General features: G+C 34.8%; 5 protein-coding genes across 7 annotated transcripts; 3 read left to right on the top strand and 2 right to left on the bottom strand.

Annotated features, from left to right (window-relative positions):
* The first annotated feature begins 699 nt into the window (after positions 1 to 699).
* Positions 700 to 3,045, top strand: LOC125609334 (transcription factor GTE1-like). The gene is made up of 9 exons (XM_048780654.1): positions 700 to 834; positions 1,150 to 1,281; positions 1,352 to 1,558; positions 1,652 to 1,729; positions 1,814 to 2,029; positions 2,100 to 2,198; positions 2,282 to 2,340; positions 2,427 to 2,577; positions 2,665 to 3,045. Exons 1-9 carry the CDS (start codon positions 817 to 819, stop codon positions 2,860 to 2,862), a joined length of 1,158 nt encoding a protein of 385 aa, XP_048636611.1. The 5' UTR covers positions 700 to 816; the 3' UTR covers positions 2,863 to 3,045.
* A 5,629-nt stretch (positions 3,046 to 8,674) lies between these two features.
* Positions 8,675 to 12,489, top strand: LOC125609335 (CTP synthase 1-like). The gene is made up of 20 exons (XM_048780655.1): positions 8,675 to 8,738; positions 8,860 to 8,991; positions 9,072 to 9,151; positions 9,240 to 9,326; positions 9,404 to 9,454; positions 9,541 to 9,658; positions 9,753 to 9,809; positions 10,015 to 10,079; positions 10,156 to 10,239; positions 10,328 to 10,378; positions 10,469 to 10,531; positions 10,616 to 10,732; positions 10,812 to 10,874; positions 10,991 to 11,080; positions 11,166 to 11,204; positions 11,286 to 11,599; positions 11,681 to 11,729; positions 11,798 to 11,878; positions 11,963 to 12,056; positions 12,148 to 12,489. Exons 2-20 carry the CDS (start codon positions 8,874 to 8,876, stop codon positions 12,390 to 12,392), a joined length of 1,866 nt encoding a protein of 621 aa, XP_048636612.1. The 5' UTR covers positions 8,675 to 8,738; positions 8,860 to 8,873; the 3' UTR covers positions 12,393 to 12,489.
* A 509-nt stretch (positions 12,490 to 12,998) lies between these two features.
* On the bottom strand, positions 12,999 to 13,912 carry LOC125609336 (follicular dendritic cell secreted peptide-like). The gene has a single exon (XM_048780656.1). The coding sequence runs from the start codon at positions 13,492 to 13,494 to the stop codon at positions 13,183 to 13,185; it is 312 nt and encodes a 103-aa protein (XP_048636613.1). The 5' UTR covers positions 13,495 to 13,912; the 3' UTR covers positions 12,999 to 13,182.
* A 697-nt stretch (positions 13,913 to 14,609) lies between these two features.
* Positions 14,610 to 16,010, bottom strand: LOC111210398 (protein PHOTOSYSTEM I ASSEMBLY 2, chloroplastic-like). 3 transcript variants are annotated; one of them, XM_022710755.2, is made up of 5 exons: positions 15,885 to 16,010; positions 15,720 to 15,808; positions 15,310 to 15,475; positions 15,109 to 15,201; positions 14,610 to 15,028 (listed from the first exon to the last, which is right to left on the bottom strand). In XM_022710755.2, exons 1-5 carry the CDS (start codon positions 15,949 to 15,951, stop codon positions 14,898 to 14,900), a joined length of 546 nt encoding a protein of 181 aa, XP_022566476.2. In that variant the 5' UTR covers positions 15,952 to 16,010; the 3' UTR covers positions 14,610 to 14,897. The 3 variants fall into 3 exon arrangements, with proteins under 3 accessions (XP_022566476.2, XP_048636616.1, XP_048636614.1); XM_048780659.1 differs by having other exon boundaries at positions 14,610 to 14,786; positions 14,894 to 15,028; positions 15,720 to 15,982; XM_048780657.1 differs by having other exon boundaries at positions 15,720 to 15,982.
* Positions 16,011 to 17,462: 1,452 nt separating this feature from the next.
* Positions 17,463 to 20,738, top strand: LOC125609337 (putative UDP-arabinose 4-epimerase 2). Its single transcript, XM_048780660.1, has 10 exons — positions 17,463 to 17,861; positions 18,060 to 18,158; positions 18,327 to 18,451; positions 18,548 to 18,661; positions 18,745 to 18,852; positions 19,191 to 19,282; positions 19,373 to 19,609; positions 19,701 to 19,830; positions 19,915 to 20,059; positions 20,146 to 20,738. The coding sequence occupies exons 2-10, from the start codon at positions 18,098 to 18,100 to the stop codon at positions 20,403 to 20,405; spliced, it is 1,272 nt and encodes a 423-aa protein (XP_048636617.1). The 5' UTR covers positions 17,463 to 17,861; positions 18,060 to 18,097; the 3' UTR covers positions 20,406 to 20,738.
* The last annotated feature ends 1,136 nt before the right edge of the window (positions 20,739 to 21,874 follow it).

Genomic DNA, 21,874 nt, shown 5'->3' on the forward strand with positions numbered 1-21,874 from the left:
ATGATAATATATGAATATACTCAATGTGTTCACATTTTGGGCTTTTCTGACCAGTGTATGTGAATGATGAGGTACATGATGAGGTCATGAGGATAATCAAATGAATTCTGAATATTGCCAAAAAATATTAAAAAATTGTTTGAGAATTAAATAAGAAAAGGATGAGTTCAATCAAATGATTTGACAAAAAATATTAGAAACTGATTTTAGAAATAAATACAATTTTTTTTTTGTTGGATCGTTGGATGTTTACTCTTGGCAAGAACAAGAAACAAATGTTGTCAAATTGAAAATTGTATAGATTTTATTTTTTTTTCTTCGAAAAGCCATTTATTGACCATTCAAGATTTTCAACAAGTTTTCTTTAAGTTAGGGAAACTAGTTTTTCTCGGTTTTCATAGCTTTTAATTACCTATTCTTAAAAAAAGAAGCATATACTATATGGGTTCCTAAGAATCGACCAAAACCATAATTTTTATTTGTTTAACAAGTAAACTATTCATATTAATACATGCCATACACGTTTAACATTTGCATAATCAGTTTTATTTAATTTCATAAAAATAGACCTATATATTCTATTTTTAAACAATATTTAATTTTGGAATGTTGTAGAAAATAAAAAAACAGGTAAAATCATTAATGGGCCGAACACATAAGCCCAGATTCGAAGAGCCTTTTTGTTCCAAACCCTAAACCGGGAAAAGAGCAAAAAAAAAAAAAAAAAAAGGGTAAGCTGACCTTCTCTTCTTCGTCCTTCCTTCCTGTGTCTCCTGGTCCGTCGAAAAGCTCGCGAGTCAGTACCACGCTTCTCCAATGTCCGTAAACGTCAAGGTACATACTCTTACTTCCTTATATAGCTACAGACTCTGTTAAAGGATTGAATTTGATTTACCTTTGGTTTCAAGCTGTGTTCTTTTGAGAAACCACCTTCATTTAGATTAAAGGGTAATCAGAAAGTCTCCACCTTTACTCAATTTTAGTGAGAATGATTGTAAAGAGATGCAATTCATGTTTGGTCTGGAGGCTGGAGTTGGTGGATTAGGGAACAAGCTTTAATCCTTTCGTGTTATTATTTTTACTTAAAAGGCTAAAAAAAAGTAACAAGAAAGAAAAGCTTGTTCTGAAGGTTGTGCTGTCATTGTTTAGGAGGAACCTGTGCTTGTCCCTAACTGCGATGTCGTCGAGAACTCAGAGCTCGAAGTTCTCAACGGAGATGAGGAGAGTAAGCTTGAGGATTATGGGACTTGTGTAGATGTTATAACCGAGAGAGTGAATCAGGTAACTAATCGCTTTCACTTTGCATCGTCATTACTTGTAAGTCTCTTACGTCTCTACATTGGAAGTGCAGCTTGAGCAAAAAGTAGTGGAGGTTGAACAGTTTTACTCCACCAAAGACGGAGCAGGTCAAACCAACACTTCCAAGAGTAACTCCGGCGGGAAAAAAGTTGCTATATCTCAACCCTCCAAGTGTAGCTCCGCTGGCAAAGAGAAAACAAGAGGCAAACATGTTTCCAGCCCTGAACTTATGCGTCAGTTTGCAACCATTATTCGTCAGGTAAGCATAAAAAAAAAAGATAATGATGAAACTTTGAAGCTTGGATCTTGGATTGCTCTATTTGAACCTTTCGTCTTCTTATACACCTCTTAGATTGCTCAACAAAAATGGGCGTGGCCGTTTCTGGAACCTGTTGATGTTGAAGGGCTAGGACTCGATGATTATCACAAGGTTACGATTCAAACCTTCCTTGGAACTTCGTGTAATGAGTGTTTTTTTTTTCTTTTTTTGATAAAATCTTTCTTTATATTTCAGGTTATAGAGAAGCCAATGGATTTGGGAACTATTAGAACCAAAATGGAGGGTTCTGAGTATAGCAATGTCCGGGAGATATATGCTGATGTCAGGCTAGTTTTCAAGAACGCGATGAGATATAACGAAGAGAAGCATGATGTCTATGTGATGGCTGAATCTCTCTTGGAGAAGTTTGAGGAGAAATGGCTTACCATTATGCCTAAACTCGTCGAAGAGGTACATTTTCTAATTATTCTTGTCTTTGTAATGTGAGTGACTGTGTTTAACTGCTTTTGTTATGAAACAGGAAAAGAAACAAGCAGAGGAAGAGGCTCAGGATCGTGCGAGTAAGCAGCTTGCTGTTGAGGCTGCTCAAGCAGAGAAGGCTAGAGATTTAAGCAACGAAGTAAGCAAATGCAAGACCCTTTCGTTTATAAAAGTTGTTTATCTGTTTCAGGGCATTGATGAGTCTTTTGCTTGTGTCTTTAGCTGTATGAGATTGATCAGGAGCTTGAGAAACTTAGGGAGATAGTGGTTCAGAAGTGCAGGTTTTAACTAATCTCTTCTGTTAATCATTGAACCCTTAATGAATGTTCTTGCTTCTTATTTTCGTTTTGATTTCTGAAATGAACAGAAAGCTCTCCACTCAAGAGAAGAAAGGACTTTCTGCAGCTTTGGGTCGTCTCTCTCCTGAGGATCTGTCCAAGGCGCTGAAAATGGTTTCAGAGGGGAACCCGCATTTCCCGGCTGGAGCACCAGAAGTGGAGCTTGACATTGATCTTCAGGTAAACACCAAAACATTCATTGATTTCAGTTTCTTTGTTGCGTGAAAATGGTTATAACGGTTTTTTGTTTTGTTTTTGTGTGAACAGAGTGATGTTACTTTGTGGAGGCTGAAGGTGTTTGTGCAAGAAGCACTGAAAGCAGCTAACAAAAGCTCTGGAGGAGGAGGAACAAACGCACGAAACAACAATAATGGTGGAGAGATGAACAAGACCGCTGCGAAAAGAAGGAGAGAGATCACTGAAGCTATTAAAGCTAATAAAGTTAAAAAAGCCAAGAAGGCTTGAATCTCTTTCTTTTTTTTTCTTCTCTCTCTCTCTCTCTCTAATCTATGTGTGTTAAGTTAATCCCGCAGATGAAACTGGTGAACATCAATCTGAATTAGAGACTTCCTAGTTCCATTGCGCATCGGGGTTTCAAAAAATCTATAGCATTTTTAACAAATATAAAAAAAGGAAAGTTGAATAACATCTCTATTACAATCTCATGACCATAATCTAGTTTTCTTCCTTTTTCATTCTTGATTCCCAAGGTGGTAACAAGTACATAGGCTAAGCGTTTTGAATTTGATCTTACACTCTTTAATTAACCTCTGATGATATCTACATTCTTAGAAAGATGTGGTTCTTTTCTTAGCTTCACAGAGATTCAAATTATGTTTTATGTGCATTTGTGTTTACTGACAAATAAATCATTATCAATTTATCACGTATGGAGACTGAAGGAAACCCACTTTCCAGCACTTATGGAGGAGGAGAATAAGGGACGTCAAGTTTAGTGGTTTCAGACCAAGTCCAAGTGACTTTCTGATTTTAGTTTTGTCAATTATCATTCTCTCCCACCACCACCTTAACAGGTGTCGGTCGAGGAAAACCCACTTCCTACACATTGTCCCAAACCTTGAAAGCCCCGGACACTACAAACAATATTCCGTGGCTATTTAGGTAGTATATATAGCCACAATATATTTTGTAGCTTGGATGTGTGGTGTGGATATCAATATTCAAACATGATTATTTTTTTTCTTTTCACGATTTAACTACGATACTATTTATGGTTTGATTTCATAATTTGTCTATGGTTCATTTTCTTCGAAATACTACAGATTTAAGTATAGCTTATAGTTAGTTAACTAGGAGAAACCCCATATAATAGTCACTTTTAGTTTTAAATTATTTTGTAGCTGCAAAACCATAGCCCTTTACAGTTTTGGTGTAGTGACTTTACACAATTAGTTACGTTTTTATGTTGTTCCAAACATTTATGAGACTCTAATTTCGTCGCATTACGTATATCCTCTAGACAACACATGACATAAATACTAATGGTGTGAAAGACAAGTAGATAAGCATAACAGTATGAAGAGAGGTCTACAATTTAATGGCAGAAAATATTAATTGGAGTAAGCTTGGTTTGTTTTCAATCCTTTGACAAAAAGAAGAGAAAAGATAGTACTCAATCTAATTGATGTACAAAAGGAAAAATAAAATCTCAAAAGAAACCTTTTGCGCGTGCCAACCGTAGTAAAAGTGTAAAACACATCAAATATTCTCTCACCCTACAAAAGATTCTCATGTGGCGAAGCAAATAAATCATTCATCAACACGACATTAACACGGCTTTGTTAGACATTATTAGTGAATAATTTATGAAGGAATCGGCCACGTATTACATTAACTAACTAAAATGAAAACAATCATGTTTCTATAATCATGTGGATATCTTCTGACAGTTGACAAAAAAATGTATTTCTTATGACAGTTACTACGTGAGCCCATATGTCTTTTGCAGATTTCAGCCTATTAAAACACTAACTTTTTGTTATATAGTTTATTATATGATGATGAAGATGATATGCTAGGAGAGATGTCCTTATTGAGATTAATTTGACTCTTTCTTCATAGTGTAGGCAGGTGATAAAATACATAAACAAGAAGATTTGTCCAGAGAGAGTTGTGGTGAGTCATAGGTAGGACCAATAGCCGTACGAGAAAAAGCTTATAACAGTCGAGTGTCAGTTGGTCAGCAGAAGGATGGGACCCACAACTTCCTCAACGTAAAACAGTTGAAAATGACAATGTACCACGTGTCAGTGACGTGGTCCAACTGCCAATAACTGACACCAACCTCCACCATATCCAATAAAGTACATCTCTTAATCTCTGCCTGTGCGCATTTATATATACCTTTTGATTGATTAAAAGGTTTCATATTCGTTAGTTCTTAATCTCTTTGTAAATGCACAATCCGCCATGTTAAATGCTGTGGATTAGTGGATATAGTGAGACGCAGACTCATATCAATATCATTGGTATAATTTTCACTATACCAGTTGAAACTAAAAAGATCCATTGAATTAAAATGTTGTTGGTGTTTGTTTTTCCATAACGTTTGTTACTATGAAATAAAAATACTAATATTGAGAAAACATGTTTATTTTTCAGTAACACCTATAATAATATCACACTGAATTATAGACAAATGTTTGAAATAAAGTGTTTTACCAAGAATGAGTTTGTACTTTATAGTAAAACATATGTAGATTAGAAGACTTGACCTTGACCTACCATAAGATATTTATTATTCAGATCTCCGCCTGAAGATCACATTTCTTTTTGGAATCAAGACCACATTTTTAGTTATAAAAATATGGTTATACTTCTTACATATTTTAAGTTTAATCAGCCATACTTTAACAGCGACAATAATAACTAATCCATACGGCGCGACGTCACGTACTACCATTAGATGAAATGGACATGATTTTTCACACATTAAAATAGATAAGATTGGTGTTCAAAAATGTACTAGATCAAAGTTTTATTATAGAAGAAAGAAAGCACTAAAAGTAAGTATATATAAATGTAAACACATCATATAGTATGGTAACATCTCATAACAAACAAGTATTTCAGAATAAAATCTCTTATCGTATAAAGCAAAATATGTTATCAAACTTCTTAATTAAAAAATATATATAAAAATTTCTTATTTTTACAAACAGCAAATTAACGTGTGTGTCCATTTTTTTGTCGACAGTGTTCTTTTAAAAGGGCATTGATTAAAACCCGTAGGACAAGCTGAGCCACAAAAGAAAGAGTTGGTTACATCATGGACCACATTCTGAGTTTGTCTTACACTCAGAAACACATTCAACATTTGAGACACTTTTCTTTGTCGTTTTCTATGTGGTCGGACAACAATGTCCCTGTTGAATATTTCGCTGGTTTGGTGTTCCAATATGGGAAACCGGTTCGGTTTGGTCATCGTTTTGGAAAAAACGGTAGTTTAGAATGGAACTTGTGGATGGTATGAGAAATGTGGACAAGATCATAGCTATATCCATATTTTAGAGAATTCAATAAACGAGAACACAAGTTGCATAATAGATTGAACTGACTTAATTTGGATTATGTTGATATACAACTACAAAATGATAATTCATACTCTAAAACTGAAAGAAGAAACAAAAATATGTTACATGGAGGATAACAAAAGAGGTCTTCGTATGAAGATTTATAGATAAGAAAAGCTTATATTAGAACCATGAGATAGCTTCCATTACTCCAACAGCAACTGCAATGTTACTAATTGTGGATGGCTCACTTGTACCCACTTCACCAAGCAAGACATCATCAGAAACCACCCCACTAGACCCTGGAGATTGCATCCACGCGGACCAATACCACGACAGCCTCGTCCTACACATCACTCCTCCCCTTATTAACCGTCCACACACAACCCATCCACGCTCCAGTATCCACGCCCGCCCATCCACGCACCGCCCATCCACACACCGCCCATCCACACACCGCCCGTCCACCCTTCCCGAGTCCACACTTTACCCATCAAAATTAAAATCGAAGCTTCGCAGATATGGGTTTTGAAATCCAGAACGACGCTAAGAAACCAACAAAACAAAGACAAATCTTATAGAATCTAAACTTGAATAAACCAATTAAAACCCAAAATCATAATATATATGGGTTATGAAGAAACTAACCTCACATGTCTTGAAATCGAAGCAAACCAGAGTGGGATTAAAATTTGGGGATTAAACGAAATGATAAAATCGTTTTATTTATGGAGGAAGATGAAGTCGGTGTGCTTCAGACATTCAAATGATTTAGAAGATTGGACGATTTCAGAAAATCTAGGGTTCTTAGACATTGTTGTTTGAGGGGTTGGCTAGAAGAGGAGAAAAATGGGTCTTTTGTTCTTTATGCTAGATTAGGGTATGACAGCGACGATGTGATTCGGAAAGCTGAGAACGGGAGGTGTTTTACATAGGTAAAATCGAAAAGAGGAAAGTGTGAAGAAGATTAGTGAGAGAGGATTTAGGATTTTGAGAATTAGTGAGAGAGATCTAGAGATTTTGAGAATCACCGCAAAAGTTGTTCAGAGAGAGGCTGCTACTTTTCATGAAAAATTAGGGTTGGGAAACTGAATTCAAAATAAGTTTGGTTCAAAAAGTAAATCGAAAAAAATATTTGACCGGTTTGATGGATTTGTTTGGTTTCTGGGTTTTCTATTGGAAGAGGGCATATATGACATTCACTATCTTGAAAGGTTGTCAGATGTTGAAAGTGTCTTAGAATGTAATTTCAAAGTGATAAAGTGTCTCAGAAAGTAAAAAATTCCAAAAGAAAAGAACATGCAACATTTGACCGTTGAACTGTGGTTAACACGACGCGTGGAGTAATGTATCATGTAGGGTAACATTGTTGGGACTGACCTTCGAACTCGATAAGAAAGTCACATTCCATACTCCTGCGTTGCCTGTGGGTTGCATTGTCACATTCCATACTTCTAAAATCATTATAATCAAAAAATGTAAATCTTAGAGAAAGATGACGTCGTGAAACCATCGTTCGAAATTCTTGTTTATCGTTGCGGGAGTTTAAATGTAAACAACATATTTTTATTAACCTAAAATATCCTTTTTATATTTATTAACCTAAAAAATCATGAACTTATGGAATGACTACATTTTTTTTTAAAGATGCAATCCACGTATAAACTTTTTTCGAATATTAATATGAGGTTCAAAACATTACTGCATATTCACAATCACACAGAATTAACTTTTCAAAAGTGACGATCACTAAATTATCGATACGTGGTTAGCAAAAACTATCTTAGACCATCTTCAGTAGAATACTATTTTCTTTACTATATTTTACTTTTAAATAAATAATTCTATGATAAAGTTAGATATACTTCAATGGTTTAACTTTATAATTAAATTACTTTATTATAGAGTAAAATATAGAGATATATTATATTTTTACTATATTTTTAGAGTAAAGTGGTTACAATCTTCGATATTCTACTTTATATTAGAAAAACTCTATAGAATTAAATCTTTGAAGCAAATCTAATTCTATAATATAATTAATCTATTTTAAAATAAAATATAGAGAAAAAATAGTGATCTTTCTCTATTATACCACAAAAAAACGTAAAGTCCAACGCCACTAGTTTTACATTTTTGAAAAGTGGCATTTGCTTTTAGAATCCAACAATAGTAAATAAGAATTTTGAACAATGGTTTTTGACTTTACATTTACGTTTAATAATTATAATATATATATATATATATATATTTGATTAGTCTTTCTTTTGAACTTTCCTTTTTGTTTGGAATTTTCTTTATGTCTCTAGTTTTGGTATTTAAATTTTCAGATCACAAAAATATTAAATGTTCAATAAAAAGATATGCCTGTTAAATGGCAACACTGCTAAGCTAAACACATGCAATGTTAACAATTTTCCTCATATCCACCATCATTATAAATGCTTTAGATTTTTAATAAATGCCTACCATTAAGAATAGATACATATGGCTGATAAACATAAAAGATATTATAATGTCAAGGACACAAATAACAATATACAATCTGGCTTATAATAATTGTATCTTTAGAGTCTTTTTTTTTGATAAAAGATTTTCTAAGTCTTTTATTGTTCAATGTAAAAGTATATATTTAAAAAAAAAATTAAATCTAAGTTAATTAGGTAGCCAAGGGAAATTGCCACTGCTTCATCTTCCCCTATAAATTGCTTTCATTTTCCTTCTCCCTTATAACCAAGTACATGTTTGGTTTGAGATAGCATCATAGAATCTGTTGGGCTCTAAAATATATTTTTTTCTTTACTTTTGGTAAGATAAAACTCAAAGCTTCAAGGCTTCTGGCTTTTCTCTTTAGCCCTCTGTGTTACACATACTGTTTCCTCTTGTCTCTCCCGTCCTGGTACCCACCCGCTCTGTCTGTGTGTTTCAGGAAAAAGGAAGAAGATGAAGTACGTGCTTGTAACAGGAGGTGTTGTGAGTGGATTAGGAAAAGGAATCACAGCGAGTAGTATTGGTGTTCTTCTTCAATCATGTGGTCTTCGTGTTACTTGTATCAAAATAGGTGATCTTTCTTTCATTGTGTTCAATATAGTGATATTTCCTTACGGAGCAACCAACTTCTTTTCTCATACTCATCTCTAGATCCATATCTTAACTATGATGCTGGAACCATATCTCCTTATGAACATGGTGAAGTGTTTGTCTTAGAGGATGGCAGTGAGGTAAATAAGAAACCAACTTGTTTGTCTTCTTCTACCATTTTGGATTTAAAGACTTAAAAGACCTTTGTTTGATGGGCTTGGACAAAAGGTGGATCTTGATCTTGGAAACTACGAGAGGTTTCTAGGTTGCACACTAACCCGAGATAACAATATCACTCTTGGAAAGATTCAGCAGGTTAAGTACATAATGTTCTGTTTTTGTTACTTAGGATCTATGTGCAACAACTCACAAAACATCTATTGTTGCCACAGCAAGTAATGGATAGAGAGAGGAAAGGAGATTACTTAGGAACTACTGTTCAGGTAAACAATAGAAAGTTCTAACATTTTATTTTATTTTATTTTTTCCATAAGCTAGAGTTTTGAGTTTTGGTTGGTAATGAAACTAGATTGTTCCTCACGTCACTGATGCAATAAAAGAATGGGTGGAGAGAGTTGCCATGATTCCTGTAGATGGAAAGGAAGGTCCTCCTGATGTTTGCATCATCGAATTAGGTGGAACTATAGGTAAAAATAAACCCAAAAGAACAACATCAAAATTTTCGATATCTTTGTTTGCTTCTTATGTTTATCTAAACAGAGAAATCTTTGTGTTTCCTAGGAGATAATGAATCTAGGCCTTTCACTGATGCACTTAGCCAATTATCATACAGTGTAGGTAAGAAAATTTCCTTCTCTAACATCATTTGCGATATTGTTTTAATTCTGGAAGTTGACTTAAATCTCGATGCACCAGTAAAAAGCAACATTTTTATTTGCATCAAGTTCCGGTCTCCAATTTTCTTGTTTGTTTGAGTTTTGTTCGGGGATTTTCACAACAAATCTTAAGATATCAATCTAATTGAAATTGCTTCAATGTTCAGGACCTGAGAATTTCTGTCTGATCCATGTCACCCTTGTGCCTGTGCTCAGTGTTGTTGGTGAACAGGTATGTATATATATTTACAGTAATGAAGTATATATTATATGTCTTGGAGAAACTTAAATTTGTTTTGTTACTTCAGAAAACAAAACCAACACAGCACAGCATTAGAGATCTACGAGGACTGGGCTTGTCACCTGATATTATAGCTTGCCGAAGCACAAAGGTTTACTTGCTCATCTTGGTGTCATCTCCTCTTGTTCTACTATACATAATCAAAACTCTTATAATTCTCTTTTTTTTTTCTCCGGTAGGTACTTGAAGAGAATGTAAAAGAAAAGCTATCTCGATTTTGCTATGTTCCGGTATGATGGGTTCCCTCTTGTTGTCTAGTTTACTTGAAATCTCTGGACTTCTTGTTTTTCTAATAAGCTTCCAATGCTTGTTATTTTCAGGTGCAGAATATCTTATCTCTCCATGATGTTCACAACATCTGGCACATTCCCTTGTTGCTCAAGGTATCATTATTCAACGACCAGGTTATCTTGTAAGTTATTAAGAAACTCATCGAAGGCAACACTTCTGTTTGCTCCTTGAAACAGGATCAGAATGCTCATGAACCAATCTCAAAAGTCCTGAACCTTGCTGGAATAGCTGAAGAACCTTCTTTAGAAAAATGGGCTTCAATGGTGGAAATTAGTGACAACTTACATGTACAGGTGGGTCTCACTACCAAATAAATCACACAGTATATAGCCTCAATGTGTCTTTCTAATTCCACCAAGTCAACTTTTACAGGTGAGAATAGCTGTGGTGGGGAAATATACAGACCTCTCAGATGCATATCTATCAGTCTCGAAGGTAAAACTTATACATAGTCATCACTTTCTCCCATGGCTCATTATTCTCTTAATTGGTATGGTTTAATAAGTGAGTTCTTTACCTGAACCTCATTGCTTTTTGGTTAAATTGTATAGGCCCTCATGCATGCTTCTGTGGCTTTTGGCAAAAAGCTTGTACTTGATTTGGTTCCATCTCCTGATCTTGAGAAAACCACAATGAAAGAGGTACACACATATCTGGTTAATTTCATTCATGCTTCTGCTTTGTTCTTGAAAACTCTAAAGCATAATCTGTGTTTCTTTCGGACAGAACTCATCCGCATACAAGGCTGCGTGGATGTTACTGAAGGTTTGCTTAACAATTTTTTTTTTAAATGTTAGTAGTTTAATACACTTCTGAGAAGCCTCAAGAGGCGTGTTTCTTCTTCAGGGTGCAGATGGAGTTCTTATCCCTGGAGGGTATGGTAATAGAGGAGTGGAAGGGAAGATTCTTGCAGCAAAATACGCTCGAGAAAACAACATCCCTTTCCTAGGTATCTGTCTTGGGATGCAGGTCGCTGTCATCGAGTTTGCACGCTCAGTTCTCTGCTTGCCTGATGCAAATAGCACAGAGTTTAAACCCGAAACCAATCATCCATGCATCGTCTTCATGCCTGAGGGCTCCACGACTCACATGGGAGGAACAATGAGATTAGGCTCAAGAAGAGCTTACTTCCATGTCAAGGACAGCATATCTGCAAGACTGTAAGAAACCATCACCTATCCAAAATCACTCAACGAATTTTAGAATAATACTTATGTAATTAAACTCTATGGATCTTGCAGATATGGGAACAAAGAGTTTGTTGATGAGAGGCATCGCCATAGATATGAGGTAGTAATGACATCTGAATACACATTTAGGTTTCTTGACGCACAAGAAACTAACTTCTTTTCGTGCAGGTGAATCCTGATATGGCTGTATGCCTCGAGAAAGCAGGTCTCTCGTTCGCTGCAAAAGATGAAACTGGCAAACGCATAGAGGTTGGTTTTGTCTAAAACCGTTAAACTAATTTAAACTCGGTTTTGTTATATGAATCTTTCTTTTTTTGTTGGGTGATATAACAGATTGTTGAAGTACCAAGCCACCCTTTTTTCATTGGTGCTCAATTCCATCCTGAATTCAAATCAAGACCCGGGAAAGTATCTCCTTTGTTCTTAGGTCAGAGTTCTTGTTATGATATATATAGCAAAAGCTCCAAACATTTTTATCTTTTCAGCAACTTTGAATCAGTTACAATTCTTGTTTCCAGGACTAATAGCAGCAGCATGTGGTGAGCTAGATGCAGTCCTGACTCCAGTCTCCATTCAACAAGACAACAACCAACATGTGGTACTTGGCAATGAAACAAGGGTTGATCCAATAAATGGTTTTTGTAATGGAACCAACAAGACCTCTCAGAAAAGTGTAAGACATAACAATGACCTCTATCTCCATCAGATTTCAAAGAGCAGCCGACGTAAACTAAACGGGAATCCTTATTTTGATTCTGAGTGATATAAGTAAATGTAAAATGCTATGCATAATAAACTAAATAAACCTTGTAAAATAATTCTGACAACTATTCTATAACATTAACATTTTTAATACTAAGGATACAAATTGTAAAACTGTGAAGTGTAAGATCCATCACTTACATTCCTATGTTAAAATAGTTGGTTAAATGAAAAACAGATCAAAACACTCATATAAGTTTCATGATCTTTGACTTTGAGGATAAGAGAAGCAAGAATTGGTGAAAAGTAGGAGAGAAACTATTTCCAAATATCATGGTTTGGATCAAACATAAATATCAACTATCAAACATATATATCAACTAGAACTACTTTGAAACTATGAAAGCAACGTATTCAACTTGAGCCATTCAAAAATACAATTAATGTGTACAATCATTTTATTTTATTTTGAACTAATGTATACATTCATTTTTACTTATAAGGTACATGGTTGTTTTCACACATTTTATTTTATTTTGAATTAATGTATACATTCATTTTTACTTATTGTTTTCACATCACTAGCTAGCACTCGTAAACTTCATGGACATGAGAGTACGAAAGAGTAAAAGAGATCGAGGGGAAAATTTCCGTTGCTAGGAACTCAAGTCGAATTATTTATTTATTATATAGATCAACATTGTTTTACACTAATAACTTTAATAAAACACTAATATTTTATATCATCGAGTACACATGATTATGATCCATAGTACCATGTGTACGTTACACGTACATAGTTTATTCCAACGGGATACTTATCATAATAGCAGCAGCGTTAACCTATAGAATCACTCAGGTGGTGGCGTCAGGAATGGCAGGGGAGGAAAGGTAACGCCAGGGAAACCGGGAAGTGGACCAAGTGGTGCCGGAGGTGATGACTGTGACGGTAACGGAAACGGAAAACGTGGAACGTTTCCAGGGAAAGGAGGAAAGAGTGACGGTAACGGAGGAACGCCGGTGAAGGGCAACCCAGGTGGAAAGAGGTATTTCATTTCATCGGAAGGCTTCTGATCATTGATATGGCGAGCTTCTGTTGTTTCCGGCGAGAGGTGGAAGATCAGAACTAGTGTTAAGGCTAAAGTGGTTGCAGAAGAAGTCATTCGTCTATGAGTGTGTTTTTTTCTTGTATGGTTCTATCTGTTGCAATAGCAGATGTTTAGTATGAGTATATATAGGACTTTTTCACACAAATTAACGTTCTTTTAATTTATTTTAAAATTTATCAGTATGTTTTACCAGCCATGTACCTGCATATTGTAAATTGCAGTAATTTTATTGACAAAATTAAACCACACACATAAATACAATTAATTGGTGCCAAATATGTGTACCATTCTAAACTAGGTTGACTGATTTAACAACTACAGTGCATGTGTATCGCATGTTGGCTGTTGCATACTTTCCAATAAGAAAGTCATTTAACATTATAATTGGTTGAAGAAAAAGAGAAAGATGAAAATTGACTAATTAAATCTGATAAATATAGAGGCATGCACATGAACATGTGTCTCCCATGCAGGTTGGTTAGAGCTCATTGAATTCGTCTAATTATATCAAAACCGAATGCATGCTTAACATACTTACATATCACTCTTTAGCATTTACATTTCACTATCTTATTTATTGTTTTTTTTGGTCATCTGAAATCCTTTTGTAAACAATTACTTATGGCTATTTTTTTTAGTTTTTTTTTTCAATTTTAAACACGGCCAGTATTGTTGTGTGATAGTAAATGTGTGTCAAGTGTAATGAGGAATAAAGAGAACAAGTGTGATTGTATAAGCCAAAAGGCTAGCTTCGTAAGTGTGAGTCGATGAGAGACTAAAGGGAATAAGTATATGTGCATGACAAGGCCTAAATGGCGCAAGTAACCAAGGCCAAAAAGACATGAATACAAAGGTCTACAAGGCATAAACAAGTGTTGTAAGTTTTCATGGCTATGCATATGTGCTGAACCGTTTTACTAGAGTTGTTGCATGAATTGTTTCAAGTACTGATGTAGTTTTTTTAGTCTTACAAGTTGCGTGTAGATAGCACTGCATTTCCTACGTATTTTTATACTAACTTCTCTTTATATCTTGTAATAAGGTTGATCTCGCTCATGATTACACTTAGAGACTGGTGTCTAAGATGCGTGAAGGCCAATGAAGATTGGTTCGGTTTTGGGATTATGATGTTAGATAATCCCCCTTTCTTTCACAAGAATCTAGCATGGTTTTTGGTTTGAAACTAATTTTTACCGCTAAGGCATTGTTAGGTTATGAGTTTACATAGGTTTATAAGAATGTACAACCCCAAAGCTAGCATATCATTACAAAACATCATCTTGTATCACATCCTTCTATAATCATGTATATTGGCCTGTGCTTAAAAGCAGATTTGTAAAAACAATCTGCGAGAGTTACAAGAGATAGAAGGATCAGGGAGAGAAGCGTGTCAAGCCTTAAACTAGTAAAGGAACCAATACTCTTAACATTTGGAGATGTAAAGGACCTAAACCTGCTCACGAATTGGGGAGAAGCCGACCATTGTACATCTTGTCGAGTAGCTCACGAGCACCAGGCCTTCTGAGAAGACCCTTGTTGTTTGGTAAGCCTGTGCCTAAACAGACCGGACACACAAGCTTGCCTCGACCTGTTTGCAAATAGTAGCCACCAAATAAATCAGGTAAACGAAACCAAAACTAAAGAAGTATTGGGAAAGAGAAGACAAACCGTAGCAGTTAGGACATTCAGTAAACTCATAAACATCTTTGGCACGTTTTCGGTTGAGAGCTTTCCATTTTCCTGTACCCCCACACATATCACCTAAACAAACATAGCAAGATGTCATCTTACACGAAACAGAGTAATCATAGCGAGCATGTTTTTGTTTGCCTTGTTGAACATAAGAAGAAGCGAAGAAGTGTAACTTACAAAGAACAGCACCAATGCCCTGACAGTTACGGCAAACTCCTGGTTTCTTGTCTAAAGCTTCTGCGCTTTGTACAGAGACAAATGTGTAAGCATTGGTGATCAAAGCTGGAGATAAGCAAACACATGTCGTCATCCACTGTCTCCGTGACATCGATTTTTCATCCCCCTGCAGTCAAAGAACACAAAGCCAGAATTTACTTACTTAGCAAATCCAAATGTTAGCATAACTATTAGATTCTCAGCTACAAGTTAGACAGCTTTTAAGAATCAGTATAAATTAAAACAGAGTAAAAACAGATAACCAAAAAAAAAGCTTGTAACTTTTGAAGCATTCAGTTACCACAAGAACAGAGTACCAACAAGAATAATATTTGCAGGAAGAAGGGTAGTAGTTTATCGATTTATTAAACCTGGGTTTTGTTGGTAGTATCCAAGTCGAAGCTCTGATTCTCCGGACATGATTTGGCCCGAATACGAACTCGATTCCGGTTTGGTGCGACTATAATGAAACACGAGGATAATAATGTCAACAATGTCAGAAATTGAGTTAGGGAGCTATGGAGAGAGGATGTTACAGAACAACGGAGAAGGTGTATGAAGAAGACGCGAGTGAAGTGCAAAGAGATGAGATGATGCTTCCATTTTCGGTATGCGGTCATGAATTTAACTGGCGGACCAGACACCCTTTAACTATCTTATAGGATGTGAATGTGAGATATTTTCATGGATTTTATTTGAAATATATGGGTCCAGCGGGATTACATGATTTCTTCAAAAAAAAAAGCCCAATTAAAAAACAAGCCCAAACATAGGAACGTTATGTGAAAGTGAAACCAAAACTCTTCTTTTTTCTTTCTTTTTATAAATCACTTACTGCTGAGAGTTCCGAAAGCGTACCATAACATATAATCCGAGTTTGAACTACTCGTCTGTTACGATCTACCATATACTTAGGCCGAAGTCCAAATCCAAACTTGCCAATAAAAATGTCAAATAGGCGGATTCGGATATTTGAGAATGTATTTTTGCTGGACAATTTTGGTCGACACCTAAATAGGACCATATTCAAATAAGATTATATCCAAAAAGAACCATGACTAGTTGGATTGTCATGGGGTCCAAATGCCCATTTAGTACAAATAACCTAATTTTTATTGTCAAAGATGGAAGTATACTAAAATTCATATATATATTATTATAGACTTAAACTTTATTGTTTTGTAGTTTGAATTTTTGACGAGAAATTTTATTTTGTGATTTTGATGAAAAAATATGATTTTCGATTGCAGAAAAAACATGGTTTTGCGGTTTTGACTGAGAAAAGGTAATTTTAACGGGAAATTGTGATTTTGCGGTTTTGGCGAGAAAACACGATTTTATGGTTTTGACGGAGAAAATGCAATTTTTACGGAATTACGATTTTTGCTTTTGGCGAAAACTCGATTTTATTATTTTGGTAAGACAAAGTAAAATTGTAATTTTTTTCTTAATTTCTTAAACCTATATATTTTAGCTATTTGGGATGTCCAATATTCAGATGGTCTTATCCTTTTAAAATTTGGTCTACTATGAGTGTGTCCATATTAATCCATAATAATTTGAACACGGACCGCCCATGGACAACCCGCCTAGTTGACATCCTTACCGGCCAAATAATGATAATATAATTATTAGAAAAAATCGAATCCATAACTGATATGTGTAAACACTGTGTCTAAAAAATCACCACTAGACTATCACCACTTAAAATTGCAGTTAATCATTGCAAACCTATTACAAGAGTATGTTGCACAACATACTATTCAATGTTCCCAGGTTATACTGTATGCCATTGTGGTTAAAATCTGTAGTGGTTCTAGTGGAGGTTGATAAACCTTTATATGGATAATTAAGAGGTTAATAAAAGTTGATGTTGAGCTAAAAAAAGATGTTTTCATGGAAGCAAGAGTCAAAACAATTGTTTAGGTAATCAATCGTTAAACCAGTTACATACCAAAAAAAAATCCATATCATAAGGTGGCAATCAAAGTGAACGTTATAGTTATGATAGAAATCAGATGTTAAAACAAAAGTTATGACCGAGAAGAAATCCAAAAGTATACATAACGAAAGATGTAAACTCTCCCATGTTATTGTTCTAATTAAAAATAATTAGATTGATTACATTTGTTTTCAAAAATGTTGTACTGTAGTAGTATAATAAAAAGTTTGGTCAAACTGGTAGTAAAGTGTTGGCCATAGAGTGAAAACCACGTAGAAACTTTTTGCCGACAAATCAGCAACCGTGTTTGTCGGTTCTCACAGCTGCCGGAGCTTCCGTGTTCCAATCACCGCGTCTCTTATTATATCTGTTGCAACCTCATTCGCTCCCCCCTGTTCTCTTCTATCAAAATAAAGTTAAATCAATTTTGAATTAAATTATTACATCTCTTGTCATGTGTTCCCTTGGCTCGCTTTCACCGTAAAGGCGCCATTACTACTAACATCACCTCACCTTTCTAAAGAGAACCCACAAAAAAAAATTCAAGTCTTTATCTCTCTCTCTCTATCAAGTATGTTCATCTCTCTTTCTCTCTTGTGTGTCTTATTGGTTTTGGAGTTGTGAAGAACCGTTTCACGGTTGCTTGCTTGCTCGTCAACATTTTGTCTGTTTCATTAGGAAGTCTCTCTCTTAGTCTTTGTGTCGGTGTGATTGTACGCGCATGTCGTTTTTATATATTATTATCATTTTTAATGACCGACATTTGCAGCTGAACTAAAAAAAAACCTTTTGCTTTCGGAATCAAAAATGCTGAATCTTGGTAGAGCAAGAATCCAAGGCAGGCAAAACAGATCCATGTCTTTTGAAGGTGAGAGAGATGGACACACAGTACTAATGCTTTCATTCTTTTGAATCTTTTTTAGCTTATCTTTCTCATCATTAGTTGATAAGTTGAATGAGAGGTTGCTAGCTCCAGAATCTTTTCTTAACTTTTGGATTCAAAAATTCACACATCTTGGTGGTTTATGGAGTGTAGGATTAGATTACGCAGACCAGAAGAAGAACAATGATTACACGGGGAAGATTGTTTTGGTTATTTCCCTAACAGCAATGTGCATTCTAGTGCTCAAGCAGTCTCCAACTTTCGATACCCCAAGCGTGGTATTATTACTTCTCATAATGTTCTTGATACAATCTCTCATTTTTTACTAGTCAAAAATGTTCTTGAGTGGTTTGTATGTTTTCTCCATCTTTCAGTTCTCTCAACATGAGCCTGGAGTCACCCACGTTCTAGTCACTGGTGGTGCAGGATACATCGGATCACACACAGCTTTACGCCTTCTCAGAGACTCATACCGTGTAACCATCGTGGTATATATTATATATCTTCTTCATTGCCTTTACTTAAACCTATGCGCTCTTGTGATCAGTGTTTCATCATTCTTCATTGGCAGGACAATCTATCACGTGGCAACCTCGGTGCAGTTAAGATACTTCAGCAGCTGTTTCCAGAACCTGGAAGGCTTCAGTTCATATACGCTGATCTTGGAGATGCACATGCTGTATCCTTGATTCTAATTCTAGATATAATCCCCTGAAAATTAATACTCTCTCCGTTTTTAATACTTTACGTTTAAAAAAAAAAATTGTTCGAAATTATATAAAGTTTTCAATTTATAATGTAAAATTTATTACCTTTTTATGTTGTTTGACCATTTATTTTATGAAAACTATTTTGTTATTGGTTGATTTGAAGTTAGCTAGGTGAATAATTTTGATGTTTTTGTGTAGAAAATGTAAAAAGATAAATGTTTTTTTAATCTATGTGCATAACTCTAAAACATCATCTAATAAAAACTGAGGGAGTAGCAATTTTTGTTTTCTTAACAAGTTCTTTCAGGTAAACAAAATATTCTCAGAGAATGCATTTGACGCTGTGATGCACTTCGCAGCTGTTGCTTACGTTGGGGAAAGCACACAGTTTCCTCTCAAGTGAGTATATTATCATCAAAAGAGAGTTTACATTTACACTCTAAATGGATTAGAAGCATGTATAGTAGCTGGTGTTTTGTTCATTTGCAGGTATTACCACAACATCACATCAAACACATTGGTGGTTTTAGAGACTATGGCTGCTCATGGTGTGAAGACTTTGATATATTCAAGCACATGCGCTACTTATGGAGAGCCTGAGAAGATGCCAATAACAGAGGAGACTCCTCAGGTTCCTATTAATCCTTATGGAAAGGCTAAGAAGATGGCAGAAGATATCATCTTGGACTTCTCCAAAAAATCCAATATGGCTGTCATGATCCTCAGGTTGGTGGTTGAGTCTTTGTTGTGTGTGTGTGTGTAGGTTATGTGCTCGTTAACTCTTCCCCTGAAGCTGACTTTCTTGTTTTCCTTTTAGATACTTCAATGTGATTGGGTCTGATCCTGAGGGAAGACTTGGTGAAGCTCCAAGACCAGAACTCAGAGAGCATGGAAGGATTTCTGGTGCTTGCTTTGATGCTGCACGTGGCATCATTCCTGGTCTACAGGTTATTAACACTCCCTTTGCTTTGTATCATCAGTTTCATTACATACAATTTTGGTAGATGTTTATTTTATGTTTTTGTCCGTAGATTAAAGGAACAGACTACAAGACCCTTGATGGGACTTGTGTACGTGACTACATAGATGTGACAGACCTTGTTGATGCTCATGTTAAAGCTCTTGAAAAGGCGAAACCTAGCAGAGTTGGAATCTTCAATGTTGGTACCGGGAAAGGTATCCAAGTGGACTCTCAGTCTCAGCAAAGATTATACGAAAACAGAAGTGATTGCTAACTTTAGATAATGTGGTTTTGTGAGCAGGTAGCTCGGTGAAGGAGTTTGTGGAAGCGTGCAAGAAAGCCACAGGGGTTGATATAAAGGTCGATTACTTGGAGAGACGTGCAGGAGATTACGCAGAGGTTTACAGCAATCCAAGAAAGATTAAAGAGGAGCTGAACTGGACAGCTAAGCACACAAATCTTAAAGAGAGTTTGGAGACTGCATGGAGATGGCAAAAGCTTCACCGCAATGGCTATGAATCTTCTTCTTTTTCTTCTACCTCCTTGTTCTCTGCTTACTGACCTTTCTCTGTTTGGTCTGTGGTGATTGATCTTCTAGGACTCCTTTCACTGGTAGATGATATGGCTAGAGATTAGAGTCTTGGTTCTAGATGGTAGTGAAGGGAGTAGAAGAAGATGATGTGTTCTTACTTATTAGTAGTATTATAGTATTTATATCCATATAGAGATTTTGTATTGTGGAATAATGGTTTTAGGTTAATACTAGGAGCAGCAACTCATGCAACGTTTGCACCTGTTTGTAATGATTACCTCTCAAATATATTATTGTGGTTGAGGTTGATCGAATGTTTAGTTACCTTGTTCAATGCGTTTCAGCTTCATCAAAGTTCCTCATTTCATTTGCATACATCAAACGGCTTTGCTATTCAAGATCAAGGAATAATACGGTTTGATTAAATTGTAACCCCTTAATTTTTTTTTTTTTGACTAATTTTTCTTTTTGTGACAAAATTGTAACCACCTTAAGTTACAATTTTTTATACATAACAACCACATTTTTAAAATTGCACAGTCGATATATTTGATTTGGGCCTCACGGGAAAATAACAAATCAGTTTTCTTTTTACAATGGGCCTATATTTTAATGATATGATCTTTGGACTGCCTATGTCTCGATCAGAAACTTGAACATTTTTAAGCATATATAATAATCACTACTTGAAATCATCTCCCACGTGATTGAATTAGTGTAGTACTACAGCTGGTTGAACGAACTATGCCTATATAACAAAATTTGCATGACTTAGATGTATATCTCATATATATTAATCCTTAAACATTATAACTATTGAGTGTAGACACGTATTATCATTATGATGATTCTCAAATCTTTAGAAAATATGTTGGTCTATCTAAATGTAGATTATACTATTTTTTATTAAATTAACTACCATATTGATTAGTAGTGCATGAAAAGATATTCTTCATTTTTTCCTTAAACAAAATCTACGAAATTACTTAATATGATTAACATATATATGACAATTAATGATTTTGAATAATAAATATATGATAATAGTTTTTGTATCCTCCATCATTTTTGTTTAATTTATATCATTAAAAAATAAAAAATCACATTAACCATATAATAAAAATCTAGATTTTTTTCTTATATGATATATTTTAATTTTTTAAACGACTATAAATTACTAAATTGTTAAAAGTATGAAAAATTGGTGAACAATGGCTTTATTTTTTTGTTATAAAAATATACAAATGATCATAAAATCATATGAATATGAAGTATCATTCAATAGATATCAAATTATATATATATATATTTAATATCACTTAAATTAAACTATATACCATATATGTTAATTTCAAAATTTCACTAAAAATGTATTGCGACCTGAATATTTTAATTTTTAAATTTGTATTGAATTTTTTAAACGACTATAAATTACTTTAAAAAAATAAAAAATATCACACTGAAAATTTTGATTAATAGTTTAATTTTTTGTTACAAA

The sequence above is a fragment of the Brassica napus genome, chromosome A5 (assembly GCF_020379485.1).
Source record: "Brassica napus cultivar Da-Ae chromosome A5, Da-Ae, whole genome shotgun sequence".
Taxonomy (NCBI): domain Eukaryota; kingdom Viridiplantae; phylum Streptophyta; class Magnoliopsida; order Brassicales; family Brassicaceae; genus Brassica; species Brassica napus.